We start from the raw sequence: 14,166 nt of genomic DNA on the forward strand, positions 1-14,166 counted from the left end.
TAAAATATAATAAATTCTTATAGCCAATTATCTCAACATTTGAAATAAAAAAAATAAAAACAAATAGCAAAAAACCTTAAAATAGACCAACCATTTAAGATTAAACACAATAGCATACAAGAAAAGTAAAGTCTATCTTGAAATATAATGTCGAACTTACCCTTCCAATTGGTTGAGATTTCCCCACTCTTTTCCACTAAAAAACATCTCATGTAATAGAAGGTGGCAGTTTGTAAGTGATCTGGGCCATGCATATTTTCGCTTTTATTTTATTTTATTTTTGAGCTTTTTAGAGAATATTATCTGTAGTTATTGATAGGGCATGGATATTCTTCAATCCCTTGGAATTATACCATGCGTCGTAAATGAGCAAAGGTCATTAGGCTTAGCTTGGGCACGGTTTCGGCTACTGGCTGGCTAGTAGCCAGCTGCTACAATTTTTTTTATATATATTATTATCTTTCTTCTTTTATCTTCAAAATGAATGATGCGACGAATGGCAGAGAAATGGAATTATTTATTTATTTTCAGCACTCACAAATTACAGTAGATTTTTATGGATTATATATAATCTCGTATATAGAAGAAGCATACATTTTGGACTTTGGAGCAAGCTCTTCACCAACTCAGCCACCCACGATCCATGGTTTACACAAAAGTCTCTGTAATGAAGGTTTAAGAAGAGAATATACTAATTTTTTGTGCGTGTCTGTGCACTCATCCCCCATTATAGTGGTCAAGAAGAATATTTATGTATATCTCATTAGTTTTTACATCTTCAAAATATTTTTTAAAAGTTTAAATATTTTTTTATTTTTTTAAATTAATTTTTTTAATATATTTAAATTATTTTGATATTCTGTATCAAAAATAATTTTAAAAAATAAAAAAAATATTATTTAAAAAATACTTCAAAAAATCACACCTAGTGGTTAGGTGTCACGACCAACCATGAAAAAAGATTGGTGATCAAAATTGAATTTGGGCAAAGCATAGAGTCCTATCTCGTGGAGCATGTCCGAAAACAGGGGTTCTTTAGGCCCTTTCCTGGACCCATAACTTTCACCCTCAATATAAGTACAACGATTATTTTGCAATTTGCATGAACCCATCATTTATTATTATTTTTTTGGGTTTCTTTGGTTTTTTTTGCATGTTTTTTAATATATATGAAAAAATTCACTCCATTTTTTTTTATTATTAAAAAGCAATTCTTTTATCAATAACATCAATCATTCACATTCCTGTTCTCTTTTAACAAATTCTTCATTTTTCAATTTTAACTATTGTCTCTTTTTTTCTTTTATTTTCACTCTTTTAATTAATTAATTCATTTTATTTTAAAGTAGTATTTAATTACTGTTTTGAGATTAAAAAAACAAAAATATTAAAGATACACAAAACATATCTCGTGTATCTTCTATTTTAAAATAATATAAATTTAATCTAGAATTATTTTAAAGATAAAATTATTTTATATTTATGTATGTTGGAGCGAGCACAAAATATTCTTACAAATAAAACTAATTAGATATAAATATGACATCCCTTAAAAAATCTAAAAATAAAGAAATATTAAAAGAAAATGATTAAAACTTATGGCATTCCATTACTTTCTATTGGAAATTACCAATTTGGAATCTTTTGAAAAATCCAGATTTAGCATTGGAAGAATCGGAACAATAAAGGATGAAGTGGGCCATTACTGAAACCTCAGGGACCAACACGTACTTTACACAACTAATAAAATAAACAATTAAATCTAGTGTTTCTGGATAAAGTATAAAACCAGAGATATACCTTTTCTAGAAAATAAATGTAAGCTCAAAATCGGATATTCCAATACTAACCTCTCGAATATTCTTCTCTTTACCGTTATATCTCCCCCCTCCCTCACTTTCTCTCATTCTCCCACTTTCTTTCTTATTTTCTCAGCAACCTCTTCTCTCAAAATGAAATTCGGAAAAAGCTTAAGCAATCAGATTGAAGAAACATTACCTGAATGGAGAGACAAGTTTCTCTCTTACAAAGAACTCAAGAAAAGATTGAAACTCATCGAACCAAACAACAACACAAGCAAGAACAATGGAGAATCCCGGCCAATGAAAAAACCGAGATTGTCTGCCGCCTCTGCTGATGCTGGTGGTGGTGATTGTACGGACGGTGGTGGAGCAGATAGCAAGGAAGTAAGTATGACAAGGGAAGAGATTGATTTTATTAAGCTGTTAGAAGACGAGCTCGAGAAGTTTAACAGTTTTTTTGTTGAGAAAGAAGAAGAGTACATCATCAGATTAAAGGTAACCTTTTATTTTATTTTTTCAATTTTCTTATATGATCTGTTTCGTTTCTGAGAAAACCTTTTATTTTCCGAGTGGATTAGAGAAAATTAAAACTGTTAATGAGGAATTAGTGAACACAACAGCGTTGAATAGTGAAATTCGTTAATGAAACGGTGTCGTTTTTAGCATGGGATCTGTTTATACTGTAACGTACAGTTAAAACCGTAAGTTGCCAGCTGTGGTGGTATCGACAACTGGCGCGCACCCCCTAAATGTGGAGTAGTGGTAGTCAGGGAATTGTGCTTTGGTATATTCTCTGTACCGTCTAATTAATCAACGCTACAAGTTGAAGCAAAAATATATATATATATTAGGACCCATTGGGTTTTTGCTAATGGATCGGATGTCAAGTTGTCAACATTAGTTTAACTAGTAGGAGGGTTACATAACTGTTATTGTTGGTACATAGACTGTGTAGAAATATTGAAGACAGTAGTGATCATTGAATTTTACTTGAAATGAATGTAATTATTAAAGGGTTTACACTTTACATGGTGAAGTGGGTGCATCATAGATGGGGTTCTTGATTTTGATGTGTTGTTGGTAAGAAAATATATTTCAACCAATGAATTCTTATGTTATAATTGTGATGATCAAAATTTGGAAGAATATATCACACTCTACTTATCATGTTGGTGAAGCTTTACACTTGTAGAGCTACATGGCCTGCAAGTGCTAGGAGATATTTTAATGCATTTGTAGCTTTTGATTTGCCCCTGGAAGTAACTTAAATAGTTGTTAATCTTGTCTTCTTGTGGTGATTATAATGACGAACATTTTTTTTCTTTTAATTACCTAATGTATAGATTTTGTGTTGGGCTAGACATTGATGTGAGAAGACATTTGTTTTTGCTAGATGTTCAAGCTATGACTTAGTGTAGAGATTTTAAACAGATTCCTTAGAGAGTCATAGTTGAGGAGTTCGAGGTTGGTTTTTCAAATCTGTGGACTGTATTTATTTAGGATGGTGGGTAGAGATTCTTAAGAATAATAAACTTGGGTTCGCTTTATACTTTGTTTAATCGCTTTGAATGATCACTTGAACAAGAAAGGAATAAGATGCTAAAGTGCCTCCTTAGGTTTTTGTGATCTGTTTTTGGACCTTATTTCAGTTAGCGAAGTAAAAATTGAAAAACTTGTGATTGTGATGCAGGAGTTGCAAGATAGTGTGGCAAAGGCAAAGAATTCCAATGAAGAGATGATAATAATTAGGAAGGAGATCGTAGATTTCCATGGAGAGATGGTTTTGCTGGAGAATTATAGTGCTCTGAACTATACAGGTACTAACATACTTCCTCTTGGCTGTTAAATTTGCTCATATCATATTGGCACAAAAATATATCATGGCTAATCTTTGCTTGCTTTCAACAGGATTGGTAAAAATACTGAAGAAATATGATAAAAGAACTGGTGCTCTCATTCGCTTGCCCTTCATCCAGAGGGTTTTGCGACAGCCTTTCTTCACCACTGATTTGCTCTACAAGCTTGTTAAAGAATGCGAGGCAATGCTAGACCGCCTTTTCCCATTGAGAGAACCACCATCTTCTTTTGAAGCAGCCGACGGGGATGACTCATGTGATCCTTCAACCTCTTCGACTACCACAAATGATAGTACAATCAGTTTCCCCAAGGAACTTGCAGAGATTGAACTTATGGAGAGTTCATATATGAAGAGCACAATATCAGCATTGCGGGTTCTGAAGGAAATTCGAAGCAAAAGTTCCACTGTTAGTGTTTTTTCATTGCCACCACTTCAAATGAGTGGTTTGGAAGATACTTGGAAAAAGGTTCCTATACTGGAACAAGAAGCCAAGTAGCAGCAGGATTTTGAGGAGGGATGCAGGACTGGCCTTGCCCCCCTCCATTTTGTAAAATTTCCTCTCTGTTTTTTTTTTCCCTTTCGTATTTTAAATCCCCTTTGAGTATAAAAAGAAACTGTAGTTTAGTAAAAAGCTCAAGCAACCATGTGTCCAAACTTCAGGAGATGGAAGATGGGAGGGCGGAATTCGATACAGGTGAGAGCTCCAGTTCTGAAGTTAAGCGAAGGAACGAACTCCTTTGCCAAAACACCAGTATATAGCCCCACAAACCACAAGTAGGACTAAAATCCCCAAGATAATGCTACGAGCTGTAATGCTTTAGTGGATGAGGCCAAAATGAGCTTCTCCATGAACATATATAAATATTAAGATCCACTGCTTTTTGACTTTCTGGTTTCTAGAGCATAATAGAGATCCATGCATTCGGATTTCGTTGTCCTTGAAGGTTCTGAGTCATGTGCATAAAGCCATAAACCGTCCACAGTTTTGAGCTTGCCTTGGAAATTGAAAGTACTAAATCATGGACGTAATGGATGAAAGCTTGTGGACCAATTTAGAGTGCGTTTAAACCTTAAAATCCAGAAGAGTTTGCCCAGGAGTGCTTTAGTTTTTTTTTTTTAATTATTTTTTAAGTTAATGTTTTTTATTTTATTTTTTAATATTTATTTAATTAAAAATTGTGCTTTGTTTTTTTTACGCTTTCTATAACCTTGGTTTTATTATTATTTTTTATTTAATTGAGTAACCTCATATCTTTTTATTTATTATTCTTTTTTAAGTCTATTTTTTTTAAATACAATTTATCCTTGAATTAAATAAAATTTATTTATTTAATTTATTGAGTATTGGTTGATACTTAATTCATTTTATTTTGCTTGATTTTTTTTTTTTATATGTTGCTCTAGTAATTCATGTGACTTTTTTTTATGTTGTCCAAAATTTTATGGTCGGATTTGAACCATTTCAGGAAGTTTTTTTTTTTTTTTTTTTTTTTTTTTTTTTTTTTTTTTTGAGTGATGTCTATAATATAGTGATAGTGGGTTATCAACATTTTTTTTTTCATTTAATATATAATATCAGTGACTCATTTATTTGCCATATATATATTTTTTTAATTCACCTGTTATCATCATTACTTGTAGTTTAAATTAAATTATTAGACTACTTATCAAATCCAATCTAGTTAATAACTCGTTATATATATATATATATATATATATATATATATATATATATATATATATATATATATATAGAGAGAGAGAGAGAGAGAGAGAGAGAGAGAGAGAGAGAGAGAGATGTTTGAAAAACAGAGCAGAGGTTGTGGGGTTGAGATTCTGGCCCAGCCTTGTGTTGAGGCTGCTTCAGCTACCTTTTTGGGTTTCTTTGGAAGCAGGTTCTGATGATCAGAGTTGGGCTGAGAGCCTTCTCCTTTGCTTGAGCAAAGTGTATTGGATTTAATGCATGCATGTAATGCTCCATTGGTTTTCGCTACACTTGATCAATCAAAATTCAAATATAATTCTGATTAGGTATGCACCTTTTTCTTTTCTTTTTTTCTTTTTCCTGAAAAAACCATTTTCTCCACGTTTTCCATCCTTTAATTTGTTGTCTTTTTGCCCATTAATTTTATTGTTACTATATGCTTGTACCTAAAGATTGGTTGGGATTAGTAAGTGATTTCCACGTCTTCAAGAACTGGAAATTTCGACTTTGCATCACAAATAATGTTGTTGATATATATATATATATATTCTGCCTCTAAAGGCATGTGAAAACTGCTGAAACCATGGATTAATTCATGGAATATAAATTTGTGGGATGATGGTAGGGTACCTTGCAAGCAAAAAATGGAAATTAGACTGCTGGCCACTAACCTCTCCCAACACCTTCTTGATCTACCCCCAAAAAAGTATTATCAGTTAATTGATGTGTCAATCCAAAGAAAACAATTACAAAGACAATGTGCTTTCCTAGATCATATTTATATTTGTCCAAGACAATAAAAAAACAAAGGAAAACCCTGTGGAGTCTCCCAAATGGTCAAGGATTCGATTAATCGAGCATGAATTAGACGCCCATTTTCGGAAGATTCGTCCAGGCAAAAATGTTTGAATTAATACCTTCGTTGCCAAACAAAGAAAACTCAATGACAAAATACTTACAAGCTGGATGTGCCAAACGTGAGAGTGAACCATGAACCTACTAGTTTAAAAACAATTAAAGAATTTCAACTTCTCATCAAGCTTTGGAAGGAATCAGACAAGTGAAAAGCAAAGACAGTTTTAAGTTTTGCTTTCTATTTTCAAGCAATCTTTTCGGTCTAAATATTTAAGCTATTAGATAAAGTCCCGAGAATAATTTTATATTAATCTCCTTTTAAGTGAAAGCTTTTTAAATTTAAAACCTGTAAAGATACGGACTATTTTTTATAATAAAATTTAAACTCGTGATCATTTAATTATTAAGATTCTAATATCATATTAAAAATCATCTCAACTCAAAAGTTTAAATCGTTAATGAGATTTTAAGAATAATTTTATACTAATCATGTATGAATTCTTAATAACAAATTAATTGGTTGTTTTTATGCATGTATTCGCTTAATAATCATATGCAAGTGCCAGTGGGAATGTCATGATAACACGAAAAAGGTTACCATTGCATGTAAGCTAACCAAAGCTCTCTACCTAATCCATGCAGACACATAATTTGTTCAATGTTGGAATTAAGCTCATGTGAATGCAAAGAAAGAATTATAGGAAAAGAAGGGTATATATATAATAAAGGTGAAAAATACCTACAAGACGCGTTAAAGAATATAAAAAGCAAAAGAATCAAAGATGAAAGATGAGCCCTGTAGCTCCTTCAAAAAATATACAATCACAAGTGAAATCCACCCCACTCCTAACAAACAAGGATGAAAAGGAGAGCAGCACCACTACTATTTCTTTGGTCCCACGCGTCTCCACTAACAAAAGAAGGTAGATCAGCAGCCCAAATTTCAATGAAATGGACGCCAAAGGAAGTGGATTGAAGCATCGAGCAATTATTAATTTGGCTATAAATACCATGTATAATGCAAATTCCGGTGGTAATTAATTAATAAGTGAGAAAGAGTAGAACAATGGAAGGATTATGGCTGGTTGTTTTGGTGATTTTTGTAATGGCTTTGTCTGTGCAAAGCCAATTGAAAACAGGGTTTTATTCTACTTCATGTTCGAAAGCTGAGGCCATTGTTAGGTCCACTGTTGAATCTTACTTCAAAAAAGATCCCACCATTGCAGCTGGATTGCTCAGGCTTCATTTTCATGACTGCTTTGTCCAGGTATATATATATATATATATATTCTCCACCTCCTTTAGCATGTTTGTATAATTGTCAATAATCTACACGGACTAAGAACATTAATGTTCTTTTACAGGGCTGCGATGGTTCAGTATTGATTGCGGGGTCTTCTGCCGAGAGAAATGCCTTGCCGAATCTTGGATTAAGAGGTTTTGAAGTAATTGATGATGCTAAATCACAGATTGAGGCCTTATGCCCTGGGGTGGTCTCATGTGCTGACATACTAGCTTTGGCTGCTCGTGATGCTGTGGACTTGGTAATTCAGATCCCTTCACCCTCAATTTCCAATACTTGAATGAAAGAGTTACATGAATTTGTATGCATGGTTTCCTTAAGGGTTGTGCTTATTGCAATATTTTCAGAGTGATGGTCCAAGTTGGTCAGTCCCAACAGGTAGAAGAGATGGCAGGGTCTCTTTATCATCCCAGGCCTCAAATTTACCTTCACCTCTAGACACCGTAGCTGCCCAGAAGCAAAAATTTTCTGATAAAGGCCTGGACGATCACGATCTCGTAACCCTCGTCGGTACGTATAAATAATCTTTTCTTTCCCATTCTAAGTTAATTCGCAGTACTAAGAGGTTGAGACTAAGCCAATCTCTTCGATCTGGTTCAAGACTTGCTACATATTCATGCCGAGGCCAGAGAACTCATGAAAGTCTTAGTTCTTGTAACCAAGTATGAGATTTAAAGAAAAAACGTATCTTCTTAACCATCAGGCTGGACTTCGGTTTCAAGAAATAATTTTACTGCCGCATGTTTTGTAGCATATTGTTATGGTGCTTGTTTATGTTTCAGGGGCACATACCATTGGCCAAACACACTGTCAATTCATTCGATATCGCCTATACAACTTCACAACAACAGGCAACTCAGACCCGACAATAAACCAATCATTCCTATCACAACTTCAAGCTCTATGTCCCAAAAATGGCGATGGCACAAAACCAGTTCCATTAGACAAAGATAGCCAGACAGATTTTGATACAAGCTTCTTCAAGAACGTACGTGATGGCAATGGAGTTTTGGAGTCGGACCAGAGACTTTGGGATGACGCTGCAACACGTGATGTTGTGAAAAAATATGCTGGCACCATAAGAGGATTACTGGGACTTAGGTTTGATATTGAGTTTAGGCAAGCTATGGTTAAAATGAGTAGCATTGAAGTGAAAACTGGGACTGATGGAGAGATAAGAAAAGTCTGTTCAAAGTTCAATTAATCAATCAAAGGAGTGCTGTGACCTAAACAATTATACACAAAATCAGTGTAACATATACTAGTACTGTATTAAACTGTGAAAATCTAGTAAGAAAAATAATTTTACTTCTTGGTCCAATGAACTGCTTTAAATTGTAGATAAAGGTGTTGGACGTGATTCAGATTTCAATTGCTTTGAACTGCTTTGATAGTAATATTTAATACTTTAATAATTATTTTTTTCAACAGTAAAAAATATGTTGAAAGAGATTGCACTATAATTACTTTTATCCTATAATATTAATTCCGAATCATATCAAAATTGAAGAGTTAGTGAACTATTCAACTCAATAATTATTTAGATTGAAAAAGAAAGAAATGATTAGTGTTTGATCCAAATAGAAAAATATTAGATATGCTTGGGCCGAAGACTAGACCCACCCGCTTGACCTTTTTTTTAAGGGGTAGATAACATGTCCTTTTTTTTTCTTTTGAAAAAAATAAATGTTGTTTTCAAGCTCAGATTCTGATAATTTGAGGTGATTAAAAAATCAAGTTGCGATGTTTCGAGTTTTAAATCTCATTTTTAATTTATTTTGACACAAAACATTTAAGAAACACCTTAGAAACTCCAATAAAGTAACCTCTTAACACAAAACATTACTCTAAAATGGTTTTAAAATACAATTAAAGACTCTTCTCAAGCTCAATTAATCTTTTCAAGCAAGAATGAGGTAAAAAAATCACTATCATTAAACTCCTCTCCTTGAATGGAAATCTTTGATACCAAATTTAACCATTTTAATTGCCAGAATCATAATAATGGATAACTTTGATTCTCTTATGTCATTCTCTAATAATTTTTTCTCTCATCACTTGATTTATAGACTAAAAATTAAAAAAAAATTAGGTTAAAATAAAAATTATCATGAATTTAGGGTTAAACATGTATTTTCTATGTAGTTTACAACTAATTTAAAAATGTTTATCATAATTGTAAATCTAATTTTATTTAATTAGGTTATAAAAGGATTTATTGAAAAAGAGAAAAAGAGTTTGAAAACTAAAAAAAAAGGGTCAACATTCTCCAATATAATAAAGAGCTGTTATGGGTGGGCAGGAAAAATAATTTGTGTTGGTTCTCCAATTCTCCACGGCACGGAGCGCAAACAGCCACAAACAAAAGAGGCCCAAATTCGTTGCTAACCTCAAAACTCGAAGTCTCAAATTAACAATGGGAAAGTGTATTTTGGGTCTTATAGTTTCAGAGACTTTCTCTTTCAATCTCTATTGTTTCAAATTGTCCTGATTTTAACTTTGCACTCTCGAGAAGTTTTAATATTGCCATTTGTTGTTGAATACCTAACGAATCCTCTTTTATTTATTTATTTATTTTAATATAACCCCCTATGCTGAAGTAGTAGCATGTCATCACACACATATAAAATGATTTAGCTTTCCTTTTAATCAAGAGTTTTTTGGGGAAACAAAATCATAAAATGTCCTTTTCTCTCTCTAAATTCCAGGACTAAATGCAATTCTAATTAGAAAATAATTTACAACACTCTTTTCACTATTGGTTTTAATTATCACATTTATTTATTCATGAATAATAATAATACCTATTTATGATCTGGTTTTAATGAAAATACTTATTTTTTATTTGATGTTGTATCTGAACAATAATTAAATAAAAAAAGTGAAACTAAAAACAAAAACATTAGAAGAGCAACACATTAGACTGTTAATTAGACATGTTCTTATGAATTTAAATATTATCTATATTAGATTATTTACTATAAAATATCAAAAACAAAAAAAATCCTTACATTATAAAATTGATGTTAGAAACATTAAAAAAATAGGAGTGAAAGTGAAATATTGCTAAAGCTATAGGTCCCAAAACACACTTTACCGCAGACCATATCTATCAGCACAGGTCCAACAGCATAAAACTCCATAGATGCGCACAACTACAAGGAAAGCTGGAAAGGAGAGGAAACCCATACTCCACTATACAATTCTCCCATTTTTTTTCTTATTCACATAGCCTAGACTCACTCAAATACACAGACAGACAGACAGAGACTACTGTATCCGTGTCTATCCCTTTGTCTTCAAGAGTACTCAAACCTCCATTTGAAGCCAACACACCTTTCTTTTATTGCCCTCTCTTAAACTTTCTTTAATCAAAGAAGGTGCCGTGTACTCTTTCTTTCTTCATAAAATTTACTAACTTTACTGTCAAATTCCAATATTTATTGGCAAACATGGCTTCTCTGATTCCAATCTCTAAAACCCAGTTTTTATTTAACAAGCCCCACCTCAAATCCTCATCTCCTTGTCTTGAAACTTTTTTTCAATCAAGTTTGGTGTCAAAAAGGTTGTCTTTTCAATTTAAAGTTCCATTCTTTGATAGAATGCCTTTGAAAGCTGCTACTGTTGTGTCTGCTACAACAGCTGAGAAGCCTAAGAAGAGGTATCCAGGTGAGGCAAAAGGGTTTGTGGAGGAGATGAGGTTTGTGGCTATGAAGTTGCATACAAGGGAGCAAGCAAAGGAAGGAGAGAAGGAGGTGAAAGAGAAAGAAGAAGAGGCTGTGCGTAAATGGGAGCCTACTATTGACGGGTACCTGAAGTTTTTGGTTGATAGCAAGTTGGTTTATGATACACTTGAAGGGATTGTGGAAAAAGCTGTTTTTCCTTTTTGTAAGTTTGATTCTTTTTTTAAGGTTTTTATTTATGAATTTCTTGATATCCTTTTGTTAGTTTGATTTTGTTTTGGATGATTTGTTTGCCTGTCTTTTAATATTGTTTATGTTTGTCCCTGAGGTGTGGGAATGGTTATCTCGTTTGGTTCAGTGATTGTTATTGAATTGCTTGAAGGATTGTGTTACTGTAGTCTTTTGATTTAGCTTTTATTTGTCTGCACTAGTAATTTTTGCTAGGCAGTATGGAATTCAGAGTTATTGTTGGCAAATCAGCCCTCTATTATGGAAGTTTGACTTTCAATTTGTAATTCATAAATTGCCCTTATGAGGGGTGGGGTATGTTTCTGCTAAAAGTGAGGTTCGGCTTAGTTATGGTAAAGCATAGACTCTCATTTAAGTTTAAGGCTTTGGTTCTAGTGGTTGAGTGCTCCTTTTGCAATGTGGAATAGAAGAACAGCCATATTGCAGGGTTCCTAATCCAACACCCCCACTACTTTCATCTCGAATTGTCCTTATGGAACTTAGAAAGTGAGACTGATGGAAATCTATGTCTGTTGTGGTTAATGATCATAATAATGAACAAAAGTTGGACATGCTTTTACATTTACCACTCCATGTCTGTAAAATGCATGGGGAGGAATCGTTTTGGTGGTGTTTTGGTTTTATTGTTTTATATCAATGCATCCCCAAGTTCCCTTTTGCACTCTTTGTAGCTTGTGCACATTTTTGTAGACCATGGTGTACAATATGTGTAATGACTTTCACATATGAGAGAGCTTAAACTCTAAATCTGGTTTTATCTTTTCCCTTAGATGCTGAGTTCAGAAACACTGGATTGGAAAGATCTGAAAAGTTGGCAAAAGATTTGGAGTGGTTCAAAGAGAAAGGGTATACCATTCCGGAACCTTCTTCTCCTGGTGTTACCTATTCACAGATCCTGCAGGAATTGTCAGAGAAGGATCCTCAAGCATTTATTTGTCACTTCTACAATATATATTTTGCCCACTCTGCTGGTGGTCGAATGATTGGGAGGAAGGTAAGCAAATATTATTAACTTGAAAATGTGCCAAAAATATTTTTCATGCTACATGATATGCGTTTACATGGATGGAGCTGTATTTATAGCTTCATGGTTAGCTGATATTTGGTACTATTTGATGTTTGGGCATGGGCGTGAGGGAATTTTGAAGCCTCTTTTCTTTTTCCTCGAGAGTATTTATCTGTATACTGATTTCTCTGCGACCTAAGCTTTATTTTCTTATGTACCAGAATCCATCTAAGAGATAATTTTTGTTAACACAACAGGATAGCAGTTTTGTAATGAATTAGGAATGTGCTTTTCCTCTTGTCAATTATGGTCTGGTTTGCATAAAGGTTGTCTGGCAGTAGCTATGTGGATATAACCCAGTGCGGTGCCTGATACAGGCACTGGTAACATTTTTCAATGAGCTCAACCTTTTGATTTTTCAGATGTGTCTTGAAATGCAGCTAGATAATATCAATAATATTTTCGTTTGTGAGGTGCTATATTCACTTTTACCATTTTGTTTTGCATCAGGTTGCTGAGCAGTTACTTGAGAAAAAGGAGTTAGAATTCTATAAATGGGATGGTGACCTTTCCCAGCTGTTGCAGAATGTCAGGGACAAATTGAATAAAGTTGCGGAGGTATTTCTTGCTATTCTTGCAAAATTTCCCTGTTAATCTCATTTCATTGCTAATTTCAACCTGGTATCATTAATATGACTCACTTTACTTCTATGAACATTCTGTTATGAGTTCTACAACCTCGTAACTATAATGTGTTAATTGTTGGGATTGCTCAGAGCTGGACCAGAGAGGAGAAGAACCACTGTTTAGAAGAAACAGAGAAATCATTCAAGCATTCAGGGGAGATTCTTCGCCTGATATTATAGTGATGTTATAATTGCTTGACATACTTGTAGTCTTGTGTAAAGGCGCAAGCCTCAAGTATTTGTGCATACGATGAAGTCTTTTCTTTTTCCATTGTAACTTTACTATCAATGAAATCATGTAACTTATGTTGTACTTTATTCAATATAATAAATTCAATCACCTTAACTTTGGCCAAAGCGTAGTGTTGAAACGCAGGAGATCATTTTTGAACTCTCTGGCATTGGGCTACGTTCCCTCACTTTTGAAATTTTGTTACAGAAGAATTCTTTGAAGTGTGGATGGTGTTCATGTTAAAAAAATGGTAGAAGTGATTGATTATCAGATTGTGGAGTAGATGCTCGGGCAATGAATTTTGAGATAGTTGGATTCTGCCGCTGAAAACGGGTCCCGAACCTTGAATGTCATGGGAATGAGATGGTGATGGCATCATGTTGAAGCTGGTCTTATGACCTTTGCACTGCGAGTGTGCCAAGTTACTGAAGCAGGTCTATGCCCTTAGACCATTTCGACCTACCAGTTAGGTGACCTGTAGCACAAATCGGTTTAAATATTTTTTTAACCATGAAAAAAATGCTAAGGTAACATAAATGTTTTTAAGATATCGTAAAAAAAAAAAACTCAACACTTTGATTGAGTTTAATCAATTTAGTTAATTTAATAATACAAATAAAAAAAAATATAATGATAATAAATAAACTGACAAAGAAAAAAACTTAACCTTAGTTTAACTAAGTTAGCATGTCAAATCTATGACATGATCATGATACTAGAGTAACCCTGTTGAAACCAAATCAAATAAGATTTTGATGTTTAATTATCAAACAACTCAATATTGAAG

General features: G+C 33.4%; 3 protein-coding genes across 3 annotated transcripts; all 3 read left to right on the forward strand.

Annotated features, from left to right (window-relative positions):
• The first annotated feature begins 1,906 nt into the window (after positions 1-1,906).
• Positions 1,907-4,545, forward strand: LOC7474696 (SPX domain-containing protein 1). The gene is made up of 3 exons (XM_024603023.2): positions 1,907-2,297; positions 3,493-3,619; positions 3,711-4,545. The coding sequence occupies exons 1-3, from the start codon at positions 1,953-1,955 to the stop codon at positions 4,154-4,156; spliced, it is 918 nt and encodes a 305-aa protein (XP_024458791.1). The 5' UTR covers positions 1,907-1,952; the 3' UTR covers positions 4,157-4,545.
• A 2,552-nt stretch (positions 4,546-7,097) lies between these two features.
• On the forward strand, positions 7,098-8,844 carry LOC7474697 (peroxidase 25). The gene is made up of 4 exons (XM_002308046.4): positions 7,098-7,487; positions 7,585-7,764; positions 7,871-8,033; positions 8,306-8,844. The coding sequence occupies exons 1-4, from the start codon at positions 7,287-7,289 to the stop codon at positions 8,725-8,727; spliced, it is 966 nt and encodes a 321-aa protein (XP_002308082.1). The 5' UTR covers positions 7,098-7,286; the 3' UTR covers positions 8,728-8,844.
• A 1,818-nt stretch (positions 8,845-10,662) lies between these two features.
• On the forward strand, positions 10,663-13,504 carry LOC7474698 (heme oxygenase 1, chloroplastic). The gene is made up of 4 exons (XM_002308047.4): positions 10,663-11,411; positions 12,226-12,449; positions 12,972-13,079; positions 13,238-13,504. Exons 1-4 carry the CDS (start codon positions 10,976-10,978, stop codon positions 13,325-13,327), a joined length of 858 nt encoding a protein of 285 aa, XP_002308083.2. The 5' UTR covers positions 10,663-10,975; the 3' UTR covers positions 13,328-13,504.
• The last annotated feature ends 662 nt before the right edge of the window (positions 13,505-14,166 follow it).

The sequence above is a fragment of the Populus trichocarpa genome, chromosome 6 (genome assembly GCF_000002775.5).
Source record: "Populus trichocarpa isolate Nisqually-1 chromosome 6, P.trichocarpa_v4.1, whole genome shotgun sequence".
In the NCBI taxonomy this organism is placed as follows: Eukaryota; Viridiplantae; Streptophyta; class Magnoliopsida; order Malpighiales; family Salicaceae; genus Populus; species Populus trichocarpa.